The following is a 20,333-nucleotide window of genomic DNA, read 5'->3' as shown; positions in this document are numbered from 1 at the left end:
CTCTCTGCAACTAAAGGTTAGGGTACTCTCTGCAACTAAAGGTTAGGGTACTCTCTATAACTAAAGGTTAGGGTTAGGGTACTCTCTATAACTAAAGGTTAGGGTACTCTCTGTAACTAAAGGTTAGGGTTAGGGTACTCTCTATAACTAAAGGTTAGGGTACTCTCTGTAACTAAAGGTTAGGGTTAGGGTACTCTCTATAACTAAAGGTTAGGGTACTCTCTGTAACTAAAGGTTAGGGTTAGGGTACTCTCTGTAACTAAAGGTTAGGGTTAGGGTACTCTCTATAACTAAAGGTTAGGGTTAGGGTACTCTCTATAACTAAAGGTTAGGGTACTCTCTATAACTAAAGGTTAGGGTACTCTCTATAACTAAAGGTTAGGGTACTCTCTATAACTAAAGGTTAGGGTACTCTCTGTAACTAAAGGTTAGGGTACTCTCTGTAACTAAAGGTTAGGGTTAGGGTGCTCTCTATAACTAAAGGTTAGGGTTAGGGTACTCTCTATAACTAAAGGTTAGGGTTAGGGTACTCTCTGTAACTAAAGGTTAGGGTTAGGGTGCTCTCTATAACTAAAGGTTAGGGTTAGGGTGCTCTCTGTAACTAAAGGTTAGGGTACTCTCTGTAACTAAAGGTTAGGGTTAGGGTACTCTCTGTAACTAAAGGTTAGGGTACTCTCTATAACTAAAGGTTAGGGTTAGGGTACTCTCTGTAACTAAAGGTTAGGGTACTCTCTGTAACTAAAGGTTAGGGTTAGGGTATTCTCTGTAACTAAAGGTTAGGGTACTCTCTGTAATTAAAGGTTAGGGTTAGGGTACTCTCTGTAACTAAAGGTTAGGGTTAGGGTACTCTCTATAACTAAAGGTTAGGGTTAGGGTACTCTCTGTAACTAAAGGTTAGGGTTAGGGTACTCTCTGCAACTAAAGGTTAGGGTTAGGGTACTCTCTGTAACTAAAGGTTAGGGTTAGGGTACTCTCTATAACTAAAGGTTAGGGTTAGGGTACTCTCTGTAACTAAAGGTTAGGGTTAGGGTACTCTCTATAACTAAAGGTTAGGGTTAGGGTACTCTCTATAACTAAAGGTTAGGGTACTCTCTGTAACTAAAGGTTAGGGTTAGGGTACTCTCTGCAACTAAAGGTTAGGGTTAGGGTACTCTCTATAACTAAAGGTTAGGGTTAGGGTACTCTCTGTAACTAAAGGTTAGGGTACTCTCTGTAACTAAAGGTTAGGGTTAGGGTGCTCTCTATAACTAAAGGTTAGGGTTAGGGTACTCTCTGTAACTAAAGGTTAGGGTTAGGGTACTCTCTGTAACTAAAGGTTAGGGTTAGGGTACTCTCTATAACTAAAGGTTAGGGTACTCTCTGTAACTAAAGGTTAGGGTTAGGGTACTCTCTGTAACTAAAGTAGGGTTAGGGTACTCTCTGTAACTAAAGGTTAGGGTTAGGGTAGTCTCTATAACTAAAGGTTAGGGTTAGGGTACTCTCTATAACTAAAGGTTAGGGTACTCTCTATAACTAAAGGTTAGGGTACTCTCTATAACTAAAGGTTAGGGTTAGGGTGCTCTCTGTAACTAAAGGTTAGGGTACTCTCTGTAACTAAAGGTTAGGGTTAGGGTACTCTCTGTAACTAAAGGTTAGGGTACTCTCTATAACTAAAGGTTAGGGTTAGGGTACTCTCTGTAACTAAAGGTTAGGGTACTCTCTGTAACTAAAGGTTAGGGTTAGGGTACTCTCTGTAAGTAAAGGTTAGGGTACTCTCTGTAATTAAAGGTTAGGGTTAGGGTACTCTCTGTAACTAAAGGTTAGGGTTAGGGTACTCTCTATAACTAAAGGTTAGGGTTAGGGTACTCTCTGTAACTAAAGGTTAGGGTTAGGGTACTCTCTGTAACTAAAGGTTAGGGTTAGGGTACTCTCTATAACTAAAGGTTAGGGTTAGGGTACTCTCTATAACTAAAGGTTAGGGTACTCTGTAACTAAAGGTTAGGGTTAGGGTACTCTCTGTAACTAAAGGTTAGGGTTAGGGTACTCTCTGTAACTAAAGGTTAGGGTACTCTCTATAACTAAAGGTTAGGGTTAGGGTACTCTCTATAACTAAAGGTTAGGGTTAGGGTACTCTCTGCAACTAAAGGTTAGGGTGCTCTCTGTAACTAAAGGTTAGGGTTAGGGTACTCTCTGTAACTAAAGGTTAGGGTTAGGGTACTCTCTATAACTAAAGGTTAGGGTACTCTCTGTAACTAAAGGTTAGGGTACTCTCTGTAACTAAAGGTTAGGGTTAGGGTACTCTCTATAACTAAAGGTTAGGGTACTCTCTGTAACTAAAGGTTAGGGTTAGGGTACTCTCTATAACTAAAGGTTAGGGTATTCTCTGTAACTAAAGGTTAGGGTACTCTCTGTAACTAAAGGTTAGGGTTAGGGTACTCTCTATAACTAAAGGTTAGGGTACTCTCTGCAACTAAAGGTTAGGGTACTCTCTGCAACTAAAGGTTAGGGTACTCTCTGCAACTAAAGGTTAGGGTACTCTCTATAACTAAAGGTTAGGGTTAGGGTACTCTCTGTAACTAAAGGTTAGGGTTAGGGTACTCTCTGTAACTAAAGGTTAGGGTTAGGGTACTCTCTGTAACTAAAGGTTAGGGTACTCTCTGCAACTAAAGGTTAGGGTACTCTCTGTAACTAAAGGTTAGGGTTAGGGTACTCTCTGTAACTAAAGGTTAGGGTACTCTCTGCAACTAAAGGTTAGGGTTAGGGTACTCTCTGTAACTAAAGGTTAGGGTTAGGGTACTCTCTATAACTAAAGGTTAGGGTACTCTCTGTAACTAAAGGTTAGGGTTAGGGTACTCTCTATAACTAAAGGTTAGGGTTAGGGTACTCTCTGTAACTAAAGGTTAGGGTTAGGGTACTCTCTATAACTAAAGGTTAGGGTTAGGGTACTCTCTATAACTAAAGGTTAGGGTACTCTCTGTAACTAAAGGTTAGGGTTAGGGTACTCTCTGCAACTAAAGGTTAGGGTTAGGGTACTCTCTATAACTAAAGGTTAGGGTTAGGGTACTCTCTGTAACTAAAGGTTAGGGTACTCTCTGTAACTAAAGGTTAGGGTTAGGGTGCTCTCTATAACTAAAGGTTAGGGTTAGGGTACTCTCTGTAACTAAAGGTTAGGGTTAGGGTACTCTCTATAACTAAAGGTTAGGGTTAGGGTGCTCTCTATAACTAAAGGTTAGGGTTAGGGTACTCTCTGTAACTAAAGGTTAGGGTTAGGGTACTCTCTATAACTAAAGGTTAGGGTACTCTCTGTAACTAAAGGTTAGGGTTAGGGTACTCTCTGTAACTAAAGGTTAGGGTTAGGGTACTCTCTGTAACTAAAGGTTAGGGTACTCTCTGTAACTAAAGGTTAGGGTACTCTCTGTAACTAAAGGTTAGGGTTAGGGTACTCTCTGCAACTAAAGGTTAGGGTACTCTCTGTAACTAAAGGTTAGGGTACTCTCTGTAACTAAAGGTTAGGGTTAGGGTACTCTCTGTAACTAAAGGTTAGGAAACTCTCTGTAACTAAAGGTTAGGGTACTCTCTGTAACTAAAGGTTAGGGTTAGGGTACTCTCTGTAACTAAAGGTTAGGGTACTCTCTGTAACTAAAGGTTAGGGTTAGGGTACTCTCTGCAACTAAAGGTTAGGGAACTCTCTGTAACTAAAGGTTAGGGTTAGGGTACTCTCTGCAACTAAAGGTTAGGGTACTCTCTGTAACTAAAGGTTAGGGTTAGGGTACTCTCTGTAACTAAAGGTTAGGGTTAGGGTACTCTCTGTAACTAAAGGTTAGGGTTAGGGTACTCTCTATAACTAAATAGGGTTAGGGTACTCTCTGTAACTAAAGGTTAGGGTTAGGGTACTCTCTATAACTAAAGGTTAGGGTACTCTCTGTAACTAAAGGTTAGGGTTAGGGTGCTCTCTATAACTAAAGGTTAGGGTTAGGGTACTCTCTGTAACTAAAGGTTAGGGTACTCTCTGTAACTAAAGGTTAGGGTTAGGGTACTCTCTGCAACTAAAGGTTAGGGTACTCTCTGCAACTAAAGGTTAGGGTACTCTCTATAACTAAAGGTTAGGGTTAGGGTACTCTCTATAACTAAAGGTTAGGGTACTCTCTGTAACTAAAGGTTAGGGTTAGGGTACTCTCTATAACTAAAGGTTAGGGTAATCTCTGTAACTAAAGGTTAGGGTTAGGGTACTCTCTATATCTAAAGGTAAGGGTACTCTCTATAACTAAAGGTTAGGGTACTCTCTGTAACTAAAGGTTAGGGTTAGGGTACTCTCTGTAACTAAAGGTTAGGGTTAGGGTACTCTCTATAACTAAAGGTTAGGGTTAGGGTACTCTCTATAACTAAAGGTTAGGGTACTCTCTATAACTAAAGGTTAGGGTACTCTCTATAACTAAAGGTTAGGGTTAGGGTGCTCTCTGTAACTAAAGGTTAGGGTACTCTCTGTAACTAAAGGTTAGGGTTAGGGTACTCTCTGTAACTAAAGGTTAGGGTACTCTCTATAACTAAAGGTTAGGGTTAGGGTACTCTCTGTAACTAAAGGTTAGGGTACTCTCTGTAACTAAAGGTTAGGGTTAGGGTATTCTCTGTAACTAAAGGTTAGGGTACTCTCTGTAATTAAAGGTTAGGGTTAGGGTACTCTCTGTAACTAAAGGTTAGGGTTAGGGTACTCTCTGCAACTAAAGGTTAGGGTTAGGGTACTCTCTGTAACTAAAGGTTAGGGTTAGGGTACTCTCTATAACTAAAGGTTAGGGTACTCTCTGTAACTAAAGGTTAGGGTTAGGGTACTCTCTATAACTAAAGGTTAGGGTTAGGGTACTCTCTGTAACTAAAGGTTAGGGTTAGGGTACTCTCTATAACTAAAGGTTAGGGTTAGGGTACTCTCTGTAACTAAAGGTTAGGGTTAGGGTACTCTCTGCAACTAAAGGTTAGGGTTAGGGTACTCTCTATAACTAAAGGTTAGGGTTAGGGTACTCTCTGTAACTAAAGGTTAGGGTTAGGGTACTCTCTATAACTAAAGGTTAGGGTACTCTCTGTAACTAAAGGTTAGGGTTAGGGTACTCTCTGTAACTAAAGGTTAGGGTTAGGGTACTCTCTGTAACTAAAGGTTAGGGTACTCTCTGTAACTAAAGGTTAGGGTACTCTCTGTAACTAAAGGTTAGGGTTAGGGTACTCTCTATAACTAAAGGTTAGGGTACTCTCTGTAACTAAAGGTTAGGGTTAGGGTGCTCTCTATAACTAAAGGTTAGGGTTAGGGTGCTCTCTATAACTAAAGGTTAGGGTTAGGGTACTCTCTGTAACTAAAGGTTAGGGTACTCTCTGTAACTAAAGGTTAGGGTTAGGGTACTCTCTGCAACTAAAGGTTAGGGTACTCTCTGCAACTAAAGGTTAGGGTACTCTCTATAACTAAAGGTTAGGGTTAGGGTACTCTCTATAACTAAAGGTTAGGGTACTCTCTGTAACTAAAGGTTAGGGTTAGGGTACTCTCTATAACTAAAGGTTAGGGTACTCTCTGTAACTAAAGGTTAGGGTTAGGGTACTCTCTATAACTAAAGGTTAGGGTACTCTCTATAACTAAAGGTTAGGGTACTCTCTGTAACTAAAGGTTAGGGTTAGGGTACTCTCTGTAACTAAAGGTTAGGGTTAGGGTACTCTCTATAACTAAAGGTTAGGGTTAGGGTACTCTCTGTAACTAAAGGTTAGGGTACTCTCTATAACTAAAGGTTAGGGTACTCTCTATAACTAAAGGTTAGGGTTAGGGTGCTCTCTGTAACTAAAGGTTAGGGTACTCTCTGTAACTAAAGGTTAGGGTTAGGGTACTCTCTGTAACTAAAGGTTAGGGTACTCTCTATAACTAAAGGTTAGGGTTAGGGTACTCTCTGTAACTAAAGGTTAGGGTACTCTCTGTAACTAAAGGTTAGGGTTAGGGTACTCTCTGTAACTAAAGGTTAGGGTACTCTCTGTAATTAAAGGTTAGGGTTAGGGTACTCTCTGTAACTAAAGGTTAGGGTTAGGGTACTCTCTATAACTAAAGGTTAGGGTTAGGGTACTCTCTGTAACTAAAGGTTAGGGTTAGGGTACTCTCTGTAACTAAAGGTTAGGGTTAGGGTACTCTCTATAACTAAAGGTTAGGGTTAGGGTACTCTCTATAACTAAAGGTTAGGGTACTCTCTGTAACTAAAGGTTAGGGTTAGGGTACTCTCTGTAACTAAAGGTTAGGGTTAGGGTACTCTCTGTAACTAAAGGTTAGGGTACTCTCTATAACTAAAGGTTAGGGTTAGGGTACTCTCTGTAACTAAAGGTTAGGGTTAGGGTACTCTCTATAACTAAAGGTTAGGGTACTCTCTATAACTAAAGGTTAGGGTTAGGGTACTCTCTGTAACTAAAGGTTAGGGTTAGGGTACTCTCTGTAACTAAAGGTTAGGGTACTCTCTGTAACTAAAGGTTAGGGTTAGGGTACTCTCTATAACTAAAGGTTAGGGTTAGGGTACTCTCTGTAACTAAAGGTTAGGGTACTCTCTATAACTAAAGGTTAGGGTACTCTCTATAACTAAAGGTTAGGGTACTCTCTATAACTAAAGGTTAGGGTTAGGGTACTCTCTGCAACTAAAGGTTAGGGTACTCTCTGTAACTAAAGGTTAGGGTTAGGGTACTCTCTGCAACTAAAGGTTAGGGTTAGGGTACTCTCTATAACTAAAGGTTAGGGTTAGGGTACTCTCTGTAACTAAAGGTTAGGGTTAGGGTACTCTCTATAACTAAAGGTTAGGGTTAGGGTACTCTCTATAACTAAAGGTTAGGGTTAGGGTACTCTCTGTAATTAAAGGTTAGGGTTAGGGTACTCTCTGTAACTAAAGGTTAGGGTTAGGGTACTCTCTATAACTAAAGGTTAGGGTTAGGGTACTCTCTATAACTAAAGGTTAGGGTACTCTCTATAACTAAAGGTTAGGGTACTCTCTGTAACTAAAGGTTAGGGTACTCTCTGTAACTAAAGGTTAGGGTTAGGGTACTCTCTATAACTAAAGGTTAGGGTACTCTCTGTAACTAAAGGTTAGGGTTAGGGTACTCTCTGCAACTAAAGGTTAGGGTACTCTCTGTAACTAAAGGTTAGGGTTAGGGTACTCTCTGTAACTAAAGGTTAGGGTACTCTCTGTAACTAAAGGTTAGGGTTAGGGTACTCTCTATAACTAAAGGTTAGGGTACTCTCTGTAACTAAAGGTTAGGGTTAGGGTACTCTCTGCAACTAAAGGTTAGGGTACTCTCTGTAACTAAAGGTTAGGGTTAGGGTACTCTCTATAACTAAAGGTTAGGGTTAGGGTACTCTCTGTAACTAAAGGTTAGGGTTAGGGTACTCTCTGTAACTAAAGGTTAGGGTTAGGGTACTCTCTGTAACTAAAGGTTAGGGTTAGGGTACTCTCTGTAACTAAAGGTTAGGGTTAGGGTACTCTCTATAACTAAAGGTTAGGGTTAGGGTACTCTCTGTAACTAAAGGTTAGGGTTAGGGTACTCTCTATAACTAAAGGTTAGGGTTAGGGTACTCTCTGTAACTAAAGGTTAGGGTTAGGGTACTCTCTGTAACTAAAGGTTAGGGAACTCTCTGTAACTAAGGGTTAGGGTACTCTCTATAACTAAAGGTTAGGGTACTCTCTATAACTAAAGGTTAGGGTTAGGGTACTCTCTATAACTAAAGGTTAGGGTTAGGGTACTCTCTGTAACTAAAGGTTAGGGAACTCTCTGTAACTAAAGGTTAGGGTTAGGGTACTCTCTGCAACTAAAGGTTAGGGTACTCTCTGTAACTAAAGGTTAGGGTTAGGGTACTCTCTGTAACTAAAGGTTAGGGTACTCTCTGTAACTAAAGGTTAGGGTACTCTCTGTAACTAAAGGTTAGGGTTAGGGTACTCTCTGTAACTAAAGGTTAGGGTTAGGGTACTCTCTGTAACTAAAGGTTAGGGTACTCTCTGTAACTAAAGGTTAGGGTTAGGGTACTCTCTGTAACTAAAGGTTAGGGTACTCTCTGTAACTAAAGTTTAGGGTACTCTCTGTAACTAAAGGTTAGGGTTAGGGTACTCTCTGTAACTAAAGGTTAGGGTTAGGGTACTCTCTGTAACTAAAGGTTAGGGTTAGGGTACTCTCTGTAACTAAAGGTTAGGGTACTCTCTATAACTAAAGGTTAGGGTACTCTCTATAACTAAAGGTTAGGGTTAGGGTACTCTCTGTAACTAAAGGTTAGGGTTAGGGTACTCTCTGTAACTAAAGGTTAGGGTTAGGGTACTCTCTGTAACTAAAGGTTAGGGTACTCTCTATAACTAAAGGTTAGGGTACTCTCTATAACTAAAGGTTAGGGTTAGGGTACTCTCTGTAACTAAAGGTTAGGGTACTCTCTGTAACTAAAGGTTAGGGTACTCTCTGTAACTAAAGGTTAGGGTTAGGGTACTCTCTGTAACTAAAGGTTAGGGTACTCTCTGTAACTAAAGGTTAGGTTTAGGGTACTCTCTGTAACTAAAGGTTAGGGTACTCTCTGTAACTAAAGGTTAGGGTACTCTCTGCAACTAAAGGTTAGGGTACTCTCTATAACTAAAGGTTAGGGTACTCTCTGTAACTAAAGGTTAGGGAACTCTCTGTAACTAAAGGTTAGGGTTAGGGTACTCTCTGTAACTAAAGGTTAGGGTTAGGGTACTCTCTATAACTAAAGGTTAGGGTACTCTCTATAACTAAAGGTTAGGGTTAGGGTACTCTCTGTAACTAAAGGTTAGGGTTAGGGTACTCTCTGCAACTAAAGGTTAGGGTACTCTCTGTAACTAAGGGTTAGGGTACTCTCTATAACTAAAGGTTAGGGTACTCTCTATAACTAAAGGTTAGGGTTAGGGTACTCTCTGCAACTAAAGGTTAGGGTACTCTCTGTAACTAAAGGTTAGGGTTAGGGTACTCTCTGCAACTAAAGGTTAGGGTTAGGGTACTCTCTATAACTAAAGGTTAGGGTTAGGGTACTCTCTATAACTAAAGGTTAGGGTTAGGGTACTCTCTATAACTAAAGGTTAGGGTACCTGTGACTGGGTGATGGTTAGGGTTAGGCTCAGGGTGGGGTACCTGTGACTGGGTTAGGGTTAGGGTTAGGCTCAGGGTAGGGTACCTGTGACTGGGTGATGGTTAGGGTTAGGCTCAGGGTAGGGTACCTGTGACTGGGTGATGGTTAGGGTTAGGCTCAGGGTAGGGTACCTGTGACTGGGTTAGGGTTAGGGTTAGGCTCAGGGTAGGGTACCTGTGACTGGGTGATGGTTAGGGTTAGGCTCAGGGTAGGGTACCTGTGACTGGGTGATGGTTAGGGTTAGGCTCAGGGTGGGGTACCTGTGACTGGGTGATGGTTAGGGTTAGGCTCAGGGTAGGGTACCTGTGACTGGGTGATGGTTAGGGTTAGGCTCAGGGTAGGGTACCTGTGACTGGGTTAGGGTTAGGGTTAGGCTCAGGGTAGGGTACCTGTGACTGGGTTAGGGTTAGGGTTAGGCTCAGGGTAGGGTACCTGTGACTGGGTTAGGGTTAGGGTTAGGGTTAGGCTCAGGGTAGGGTACCTGTGACTGGGTTAGGGTTAGGGTTAGGCTCAGGGTAGGGTACCTGTGACTGGGTTAGGGTTAGGGTTAGGCTTAGGCTCAGGGTAGGGTACCTGTGACTGGGTGATGGCAGCATGACTACCGTTGAAGGGGGACTTGCGGTCCTTGTCCCTGCGGTGACGGCTGCTGCGCTTACTGCGCTGGAGTTGCTGTCGCAATTTAGCAATCTGGAGGAGGGAAGAGTTACTGGGTTAGCAATCTGGAGGAGAGAAGAGTTACTGGGTTAGCAATCTGGAGGAGGGAAGAGTTACTGGGTTAGCAATCTGGAGGAGGGAAGAGTTACTGGGTTAGCAATCTGGAGGAGGGAAGAGTTACTGGGTTAGCAATCTGGAGGAGGGAAGAGTTACTGGGTTAGCAATCTGGAGGAGGGAAGAGTTACTGGGTTAGCAATCTGGAGGAGGGAAGAGTTACTGGGTTAGCAATCTGGAGGAGGGAAGAGTTACTGGGTTAGCAATCTGGAGGAGGGAAGAGTTACTGGGTTAGCAATCTGGAGGAGAGAAGAGTTACTGGGTTAGCAATCTGGAGGAGGGAAGAGTTACTGGGTTAGCAATCTGGAGGAGAGAAGAGTTACTGGGTTAGCAATCTGGAGGAGGGAAGAGTTACTGGGTTAGCAATCTGGAGGAGGGAAGAGTTACTGGGTTAGCAATCTGGAGGAGGGAAGAGTTACTGGGTTAGCAATCTGGAGGAGGGAAGAGTTACTGGGTTAGCAATCTGGATGAGGGAAGAGTTACTGGGTTAGCAATCTGGAGGAGAGAAGAGTTACTGGGTTAGCAATCTGGAGGAGAGAAGAGTTACTGGGTTAGCAATCTGGAGGAGAGAAGAGTTACTGGGTTAGCAATCTGGAGGAGAGAGGAGTTACTGGGATAGCAATCTGGAGGAGGGAAGAGTTACTGGGTTAGCAATCTGGAGGAGGGAAGAGTTACTGGGTTAGCAATCTGGAGGAGGGAAGAGTTACTGGGTTAGCAATCTGGAGGAGAGAAGAGTTACTGGGTTAGCAATCTGGAGGAGTAACTATGTTGTAACTATGTTGTCATTATGTTGTCATTATGTTGTAACTATGTTGTCATTATGTTGTCATTATGTTGTAACTATGTTGTCATTATGTTGTCATTATGTTGTCATTATGTTGTCATTATGTTGTAACTATGTTGTCATTATGTTGTCATTATGTTGTCACTATCTAAAGGCAGAGGCTGAACCGTGTGACTGACCTCTTTCAGCTGGTCGGTGCTCCCGCAGGAGGCGGACCTCTTGTGGCTCCCCCGCCTCCTCTCATCCGCCCAGGCCCTGGGGGTCTGACACCACAGAGAGAGACAGGTGAGACGCAGGCATACAAACAAACACACACTCATACACACACTCACCTGAGTGGCCTTGTCCCTCATGCAGGGAGTGTGGTGGGCGTGGCTTCCGTCCTGAGGCCGGGGACCAATCTGGTAAGAGCCAGGGAGCGTGCCCAGTAGGGGCCACAGCTGGGAGGAGCCAGAGGAAATGGGGGGAGCTGAATCAGCTGCTCTCTGCAGAAAGACAGGAGGAGAAGAAGAGAGGGGATAATAAGAAATACATTTCATTCTAACAAATTAGCAAAGAGTTGTTTGTAAACAGCCCTTGTGTTAGTAAACAAACATTAGCTATGTCAACAGAAAGCCTATCTACCCAGAGCGACCCTATAGGCATTTGTTGGCTGGGGATAAAGTCTGGGGCAGCTAGACAGATGGTTTGATCCTCTGTCTGTCTGTCCAATCCCTAACCCTCCACAGGCCTATGCTAAAGCTCATTCTACTGTGAGATGCTCAGACTGAGGCAGGTGCCCTACTGATGTAAACCATCAATACAATACACACTAACCATCCAACCCAGCCATATAAACCCTTAGCCATCATACAGACCATCCAACCCAGCCATATAAACCCTTAGCCATCATACAGACCATCCAACCCAGCCATATAAACCCTTAGCCATCATACAGACCATCCAACCCAGCCATATAAACCCTTAGCCATCACACAGACCATCCAACCCAGCCACATAAACCCTTAGCCATCATACAGACCATCCAACCCAGCCATATAAACCCTTAGCCATCATACAGACCATCCAACCCAGCCATATAAACCCTTAGCCATCATACAGACCATCCAACCCAGCCATATAAACCCTTAGCCATCATACAGACCATCCAACCCAGCCGTATAAACCCTTAGCCATCACACAGACCATCCAACCCAGCCATATAAACCCTTAGCCATCACACAGACCATCCAACCCAGCCATATAAACCCTTAGCCATCACACAGACCATCCAACCCAGCCATATAAACCCTTAGCCATCATACAGACCATCCAACCCAGCCATATAAACCCTTAGCCATCACACAGACCATCCAACCCAGCCATATAAACCCTTAGCCATCATACAGACCATCCAACCAGCCATACAAACCCTTAGCCATCACACAGACCATCCAACCCAGCCATATAAACCCTTAGCCATCACACAGACCATCCAACCCAGCCATATAAACCCTTAGCCATCATACAGACCATCCAACCAGCCATATAAACCCTTAGCCATCACACAGACCATCCAACCCAGCCATATAAACCCTTAGCCATCACACAGACCATCCAACCCAGCCACATAAACCCTTAGCCATCATACAGACCATCCAACCAGCCATATAAACCCTTAGCCATCATACAGACCATCCAACCCAGCCATATAAACCCTTAGCCATCATACAGACCATCCAACCTAGCCATATAAACCCTTAGCCATCATACAGACCATCCAACCCAGCCATATAAACCCTTAGCCATCATACAGACCATCCAACCCAGCCATATAAACCCTTAGCCATCACACAGACCATCCAACCCAGCCACATAAACCCTTAGCCATCATACAGACCATCCAACCCAGCCATATAAACCCTTAGCCATCACACAGACCATCCAACCAGCCATATAAACCCTTAGCCATTACACAGACCATCCAACCAGCCATATAAACCCTTAGCCATCACACAGACCATCCAACCCAGCCATATAAACCCTTAGCCATCACACAGACCATCCAACCCAGCCGTATAAACCCTTAGCCATCACACAGACCATCCAAACCAGCCATATAAACCCTTAGCCATCACACAGACCATCCAACCCAGCCATATAAACCCTTAGCCATCATACAGACCATCCAACCCAGCCATATAAACCCTTAGCCATCACACAGACCATCCAACCAGCCATATAAACCCTTAGCCATCACACAGACCATCCAACCCAGCCATATAAACCCTTAGCCATCATACAGACCATCCAACCCAGCCACATAAACCCTTAGCCATCACACAGACCATCCAACCCAGCCATATAAACCCTTAGCCATCATACAGACCATCCAACCCAGCCACATAAACCCTTAGCAATCACACAGACCATCCAACCCAGCCATATAAACCCTTAGCCATCATACAGACCATCCAACCTAGCCATATAAACCCTTAGCCATCATACAGACCATCCAACCCAGGCATATAAACCCTTAGCCATCATACAGACCATCCAACCCAGCCATATAAACCCTTAGCCATCACACAGACCATCCAACCCAGCCATATAAACCCTTAGCCATCACACAGACCATCCAACCAGCCATATAAACCCTTAGCCATCACACAGACCATCCAAGTCCCCTCTACTCCCTGTCCCCTCTACTCCCTGTCCCCTCTACCCCCTGTCCCCTTTACCCCCTGTCCCTCTACTCCCTGTCCCCTCTACCCCCTGTCCCCTCTACTCCCTGTCCCCTCTACCCCCTGTCCCCTCTACTCCCTGTCCCCTCTACCCCCTGTCCTCTCTACCCCCTGTCCCCTTTACCCCCTGTCCCCTCTACTCCCTGTCCCCTCTACCCCCTGTCCCCTCTACCCCCTGTCCCCTTTACCCCCTGTCCCTCTACTCCCTGTCCCCTCTACCCCTGTCCCCTCTACTCCCTGTCCCCAGATATCCTCCTGTCCCCAGATATCCTCCTGTCCCTCTACTCCCTGTCCCCAGATATCCTCCTGTCCCCAGATATCCCCCTGTCCCCTCTACCCCCTGTCCCCAGATATCCCCCTGTCTCCTCTACTCCCTGTCATTCTACCCCCTGTCCCTCTACCCCCTGTCCCTCAACCCCCTGTCCCCTCTACCCCCTGTCCCCAGATATCCTCCTGTTCCCTCTACCCCCTGTCCCCTCTACTCCCTGTCCCTCTACCTCCTGTCCCCTCTACCTCCTGTCCCCAGATATCCTCCTGTCCCCAGATATCCTCCTGTCTCCTCTACCCCCTGTCCCTCTACCCCTTGTCCTCTCTACCCCCTGTCCCCTTTACCCCCTGTCCCCTCTACTCCCTGTCCCCTCTACCCCCTGTCCCCTCTACCCCCTGTCCCCTTTACCCCCTGTCCCTCTACTCCCTGTCCCCTCTACCCCCTGTCCCCTCTACTCCCTGTCCCCAGATATCCTCCTGTCCCCAGATATCCTCCTGTCCCTCTACTCCCTGTCCCCAGATATCCTCCTGTCCCCAGATATCCTCCTGTCCCCAGATATCCCCCTGTCCCCTCTACCCCCTGTCCCCAGATATCCCCCTGTCTCCTCTACTCCCTGTCATTCTACCCCCTGTCCCTCTACCCCCTGTCCCTCAACCCCCTGTCCCCTCTACCCCCTGTCCCCAGATATCCTCCTGTTCCCTCTACCCCCTGTCCCCTCTACTCCCTGTCCCTCTACCTCCTGTCCCCTCTACCTCCTGTCCCCAGATATCCTCCTGTCCCCAGATATCCTCCTGTCTCCTCTACCCCCTGTCCCTCTACCCCCTGTCTCCTCTACCCCCTGTCCCCAGATATCCCCCTGTCCCCTCTACCTCCTGTCCCCAGATATCCTCCTGTCCCCAGATATCCTCCTGTCTCCTCTACCCCCTGTCCCTTTACCCCCTGTCCCCTCTACCCCCTGTCCCCAGATATCCTCCTGTCCCCAGATATCCTCCTGTCCCTCTACCGCCTGTCCCTCTACCCCCTGTCCCTCAACCCCTGTCCCTCTACCCCCTGTCCCTCTACCCCCTGTCCCCTCTACCCCCTGTCCCTCTACCTCCTGTCCCTCAACCCCCTGTCCCTCAACCCCCTGTCCCTCTACCTCCTGTCCCTCTACCTCCTGTCTCCTCAACCCTGTTTCAATGAAGAAACAAGCTGGTTCTGCTATGATTGTCATGCTGGTCAGATGAACCCGAACACAAGAGAGAGAGAGCTGGTCCAGCAGAGAAGCTATATTTGGCAGTAGAGCCCCCCCTTTCCCTCAGAACCAAGCATCACTGTTGCTATGGGACTAGGGCACTTCATACTGCATATCTGGATCCAAACACAAACCAGATGCCAACAATGTGCTCTCTCTTTCTCTCTCTCCCCTCTTTCTCCCCCTCTCTCTCTCTCTCAACAGGACCACACTCTTAAACATGGGACAACAACATGATACAGTAGTCATCACTATTAAGGACACACAGCCATGATCAAGAGAAGATAAATGATAAATGTATGATCAATACCGAGCCGTGCATTTATTACCGGTAGTATTATCCTGTTGATAATCAGATCCAGTGATTGGCTCACCTGTGAAGAGGCCTTGTGATGGAGGGTACGTGCCCAGCAACGAGGCGAGAGATGAGACCTGCCGCTAATCTGGAGAGGAGACTGGGGGGGATCAGGGGAGAGGGACCGGGAGAGGGACCGGGAGAGGGCGACAGCGGAGCAGAGATGTCGTTGACGGAGACGACAGACACAAACAAGCAGTAATGAACAGATGGCTCGTGGATGCGCATAGAGAGGTTGCTATGGGCGTTGCTGTAGCCTGCCGTCCTGAAACGCGCGGTGTTGTTGATCGATGAGCAGTCCGTTTTTGTCGTGATGGTGAAAATATATCATCCGATGAAAATGATGTAAAATATTTCAGATAGCGAGGATCCACGTTGCAGATTAGCGCGGAGAATATCAGGGAAATAACAGGGTTGGAAGATCCTTTGCTTTGCAGAGCGGAGAGAGACCGTCACAGCGGATCCCGTGCGTGGCTTTTGTCGTAGCGAGTCACCGCGCGGCTCGTGCTGATGCTGCAGTTGCTAGGGCGCGTGGTGCAGATGGATCTGCACCGACCAAGGCGCGCGTGTGCGGATCGAGATTTACCGTATAAATAACAGTGCGGTGGTTTCCATGCGGACTGGGGCTGCGTTTCAGACCGTCTATAAAACCCACCGGTCGGTCTATACGGGTTTAACAGTCACGGAAACTGATTATTTTCCGTTACAGAACAAAAACAATGCCTGAAATCTAATAGACTTTGAGTCAGTTCTCAGCAACACAGACTATAACGTGTATAGTCCATCAGCCAGGGTCAGGCTCACTTGGGGAGACGATTTCTCATAGTGATGTTTTTGAAGGTCTATGTGCCCTAGAGTTGTGAATTGTGTGACAGCAGTGCAGCGATGGTAGTATGTATGTAATAACGCGTTGTTTTATCCCTCCATCGCATACATCTGTCCCATAGGGTTTTTCACCAGAGGACAGGAACAAAAGGAAAAACATTGATACGTTTTAAACCAAGTTTGACAAGTGGTTCTGAAAGGTCATGAAATTACCTTTCAAATGATATATAATATAACCCAACTGTGAAAGCACCAGCTACAACGAGCCTATTGTTTAAACATCGCCCATATTGTGCCTTTGGCGTTAGAAGGTTGGAAGGTTAACCACAGAATTCCATGTAATGTGTTTGGATTGTAACTTCCGCGATAGAGGCACCACGTTAAAACAAGCACAGCTGTGTGTTTGGATTGTAACTTCCGCGATAGAGGCACCACGTTAAAACAAGCACAGCTGTGTGTTTGGATTGTAACTTCCGCGATAGAGGCACCACGTTAAAACAAGCACAGCTGTGTGTTTGGATTGTAACTTCCGCGATAGAGGCACCACGTTAAAACAAGCACAGCTGTGTGTTTGGATTGTAACTTCAGCGATAGAGGCACCACGTTAAAACAAGCACAGCTGTGTGTTTGGATTGTAACTTCCGCGATAGAGGCACCACGTTAAAACAAGCACAGCTGTGTGTTTGGATGGTAGCTTCCGCGATAGAGGCACCACGTTAAAACAAGCACAGCTACAACAGGGTTTAGATTTGCAGATACAGGGTCATCACGGAATCCACTCGTTAATGCCCAGTTCATGTGCTACTCGGAAACTAGGAACCTCCGAGTTGGAATGAATACGCTATTTGTGTAGAGCTTCCTATTGGTTAACTCTGATACTTCCCAAGTGGGAAACTAGGGATCACACTGGATATCTGTATCTACATTGTTCAGGATATCTGACGTTTGATTAGATATGAGGAATAGACAGACATGCTCCAGATACACACGTCCTTCATTTCATACGGATTACAACCCAGCTACGAGCTGTCCAGTGGCAAGAGCCTACCAGACTAGCTAAATATCAAATCAAATGTATTTATAAAGCCCTTCTTACATCAGCTGATATCTCAAAGTGCTGTACAGAAACCCAGCCTAAAACCCCAAACAGCAAGCAATGCAGGTGTAGAAGCACGGTGGCTAGGAAAAACTCCCTAGAAAGGCCAGAACCTAGGAAGAAACCTAGAGAGGAACCAGGCTATGAGGGGTGGCCAGTCCTCTACTGGCTGTACTGGGTGGAGAGGAACCAGGCTCTGAGGGGTGACCAGTCCTCTACTGGCTGTACTGGGTAGACCAGAGGAACCAGGCTCTGAGGGGTGGCCAGTCCTCTACTGGCTGTACTGGGTAGACCAGAGGAACCAGGCTCTGAGGGGTGACCAGTCCTCTACTGGCTGTACTGGGTAGAGAGGAACCAGGCTCTGAGGGGTGGCCAGTCCTCTAATGGCTGTACTGGGTAGAGAGGAACCAGGCTCTGAGGGGTGACCAGTCCTCTACTGGCTGTACTGGGTAGACCAGAGGAACCAGGCTCTGAGGGGTGGCCAGTCCTCTACTGGCTGTACTGGGTAGACCAGAGGAACCAGGCTCTGAGGGGTGGCCAGTCCTCTACTGGCTGTACTGGGTAGAGAGGAACCGGGCTCTGAGGGGTGACCAGTCCTCTACTGGCTGTACTGGGTAGAGAGGAACCAGGCTCTGAGGGGTGGCCAGTCCTCTACTGGCTGTACTGGGTGGAGAGGAACCAGGCTCTGAGGGGTGACCAGTCCTCTTCTGGCTGTACTGGCTGGAGAGGAACCAGGCTCTGAGGGGTGGCCAGTCCTCTTCTGGCTGTGCCGGGTAGAGATTATAACAGAACATGGCCAAGATGTTAAAATGTTCATAAATGACCAGCAGGGTCAAATAATAGTAATCACAGTGAACAGGTCAGGGTTCCATAGCTGGGGAAACGCAGGGCCTGGGTTAGCCTCTACATCACCCGAGGAGGAGTAGGATGAGGGTACTGCTAAAGGCTATAAGAACTGGGCAGGGCCTGGGTTATTTAAAAGAGAGATAAGCAAGGCTATAAGAACCGGGAATATGCTGGGCGCTGTTAACCTCACATCACCAGAGGAGGAGTAGGATGAGGGTACTGCTAAAGGCTATAAGAACCTGGGGAATGGGAGTGGTGCTGGGGGCTGCAGGGCCTGGGTTAACCTCTACATCACCAGAGGAGGAGTAGGATAAGGGTACTGCTAAAGGCTATAAGAACCTGGGGAATGGGAGTGGTGCTGGGGGCTGCAGGGCCTGGGTTAACCTCTTCATCACCAGAGGAACAGAGGAGGAGTAGGATGAGGGTACGGCTAAAGGCTATAAGAACCTGGGGAATGGGAGTGGTGCTGGGGGCTGCAGGGCCTGGGTTAACCTCTTCATCACCAGAGGAACAGAGGAGGAGTAGGATGAGGGTACGGCTAAAGGCTATAAGAACCTGGGGAATGGGAGTGGTGCTGGGGGCTGCAGGGCCTGGGTTAACCTCTTCATCACCAGAGGAACAGAGGAGGAGTAGGATAAGGGTACGGCTAAAGGCTAACAAAAGACCTGCCTTGTTGATAGTGTTGTTAAGAAGGCAGAGCATCGGTTTATTATAGACAGACTTCTCCCCATCTTAGCTACTACTCCATCAATACGGTTTGACCGTGACAGTTTACAATCTAGTGTTACTCCAAGCACTTTAGTCATCTCCACTTGCTCAATAAATGAAGGAGCCCCAAAGCTTTTCATTCTTTATATAATTAATCTTTGTTCCATAGTGTAGTCTTTTTTATTTAGTTTAGTCACATGGTTTCTCAATTTGCAGTACGTTTGCCAATCGCTTGTGCAGCCAGACTTATTTGCAGTTCCTTTATCCTCGTCCCTCTCAACCATAACATTTTTCAATTCCTCATCAATCCACGGGGATTTACCCGTTTTTACACATGTTCTTAATGGTTTATTAGTAACTGGGATCAGTAGTTTCATAAATGTGTCCAGTGCAGCGTCTGGTTGCTCCTCATTACACACCACAGACCAACAAATATTATTTACATCATCAACATAGGAATCACTACAAAACTTATTGTATGACCTCTTATACACTATATTAGTCCCAGCCTGTGGAACTTTGGTTTTCCTAGATATGGCTGCTATATTGTGATCACTACATCCTATGGATCTGGATACTGCTTTAAAACAAATATCTGCAGAGTTAGTAAATATGTGATCAATACATGTTGATGATTTCATTCCTGTGCTGTTTGTAACTACCCTGGTAGGTTGACTGATAACCTGAACCAGGTTGCAGGCACTGGTTACTGTTTAAAGCTTTGTCTTGAGTGGGCAGCTTGATGAGAGCCGGTCAATATTTAAATCACCCAGAAAATATACCTCTCTGTTGATATCACAGACATTTCAAGCATTTCCAAGGGTTTAGGATTAACTCTCCAAGGGGTTAGGGTTAGGATTAACCCTCCAAGGGGTTAGGGTTAACTCTCCAAGGGGTTAGGATTAGGATTAATCCTCCAAGTGGTTAGGGTTAGGATTGACCCTCCAAGTGGTTAGGGTTAGGGCTAACCCTCCAAGGGGTTAGGATTAACTCTCCAAGGGGTTAGGATTAACTCTCCAAGGGGTTAGGATTATGATTAACTCTCCAAGGGGTTAGGATTAACTCTCCAAGGGGTTAGGATTAGGATTAACCCTCCAAGGGGTTAGGGTTTAGGGCTAACCCTCCAAGTGGTTAGGATTAACTCTCCAAGGGGTTAGGGTTAGGATTAACCCTCCAAGGGGTTAGGGTTAGGATTAACTCTCCAAGGGGTTAGGATTAACTCTCCAAGGGGTTAGGATTAACTCTCCAAGGGGTTAGGATTATGATTAACCCTCCAAGGGGTTAGGGTTAGGATTAACTCTCCAAGGGGTTAGGATTAACTCTCCAAGGGGTTAGGATTAACCCTCCAAGTGGTTAGGGTTAGGATTGACCCTCCAAGTGGTTAGGGTTAGGATTAACTCTCCAAGGGGTTAGGATTAACTCTCCAAGGGGTTAGGATTAACTCTCCAAGGGGTTAGGATTAACTCTCCAAGGGGTTAGGATTAACTCTCCAAGGGGTTAGGATTAACTCTCCAAGGAGTTAGGATTAACCCTCCAAGGGGTTAGGATTAACCCTCCAAGGGGTTAGGGTTAGGATTAACCCTCCAAGGGGTTAGGATTAACTTTCCAAGGGGTTAGGATTAACTT

The 20,333-nt window shown here is 45.8% G+C and overlaps 1 protein-coding gene across 1 annotated transcript in view; it reads right to left on the bottom strand.

The window, feature by feature from the left end:
- The window catches only part of LOC106575048 (protein FAM117B-like), a 30,964-nt gene extending 14,908 nt beyond the window's left edge, over positions 1 to 16,056 (bottom strand). The window contains exons 1-6 of the mRNA XM_045696746.1: positions 16,037 to 16,056; positions 15,727 to 15,778; positions 15,252 to 15,470; positions 10,985 to 11,137; positions 10,832 to 10,915; positions 9,674 to 9,787 (exon numbers count right to left, since the gene is read on the bottom strand). Of these exons, the coding sequence (XP_045552702.1) occupies positions 9,674 to 9,787; positions 10,832 to 10,915; positions 10,985 to 11,137; positions 15,252 to 15,470; positions 15,727 to 15,778; positions 16,037 to 16,056 (642 nt within the window). The remainder of the gene's footprint in view (positions 1 to 9,673; positions 9,788 to 10,831; positions 10,916 to 10,984; positions 11,138 to 15,251; positions 15,471 to 15,726; positions 15,779 to 16,036) is intronic.
- Between the last annotated feature and the right edge of the window lie 4,277 nt (positions 16,057 to 20,333).

The sequence above is a fragment of the Salmo salar genome, chromosome ssa16 (genome assembly GCF_905237065.1).
Source record: "Salmo salar chromosome ssa16, Ssal_v3.1, whole genome shotgun sequence".
In the NCBI taxonomy this organism is placed as follows: Eukaryota; Metazoa; Chordata; class Actinopteri; order Salmoniformes; family Salmonidae; genus Salmo; species Salmo salar.
The sequence above is the reverse complement of the archived record's forward strand: the minus strand, read 5'-3'. Positions and strand labels throughout refer to the sequence as shown.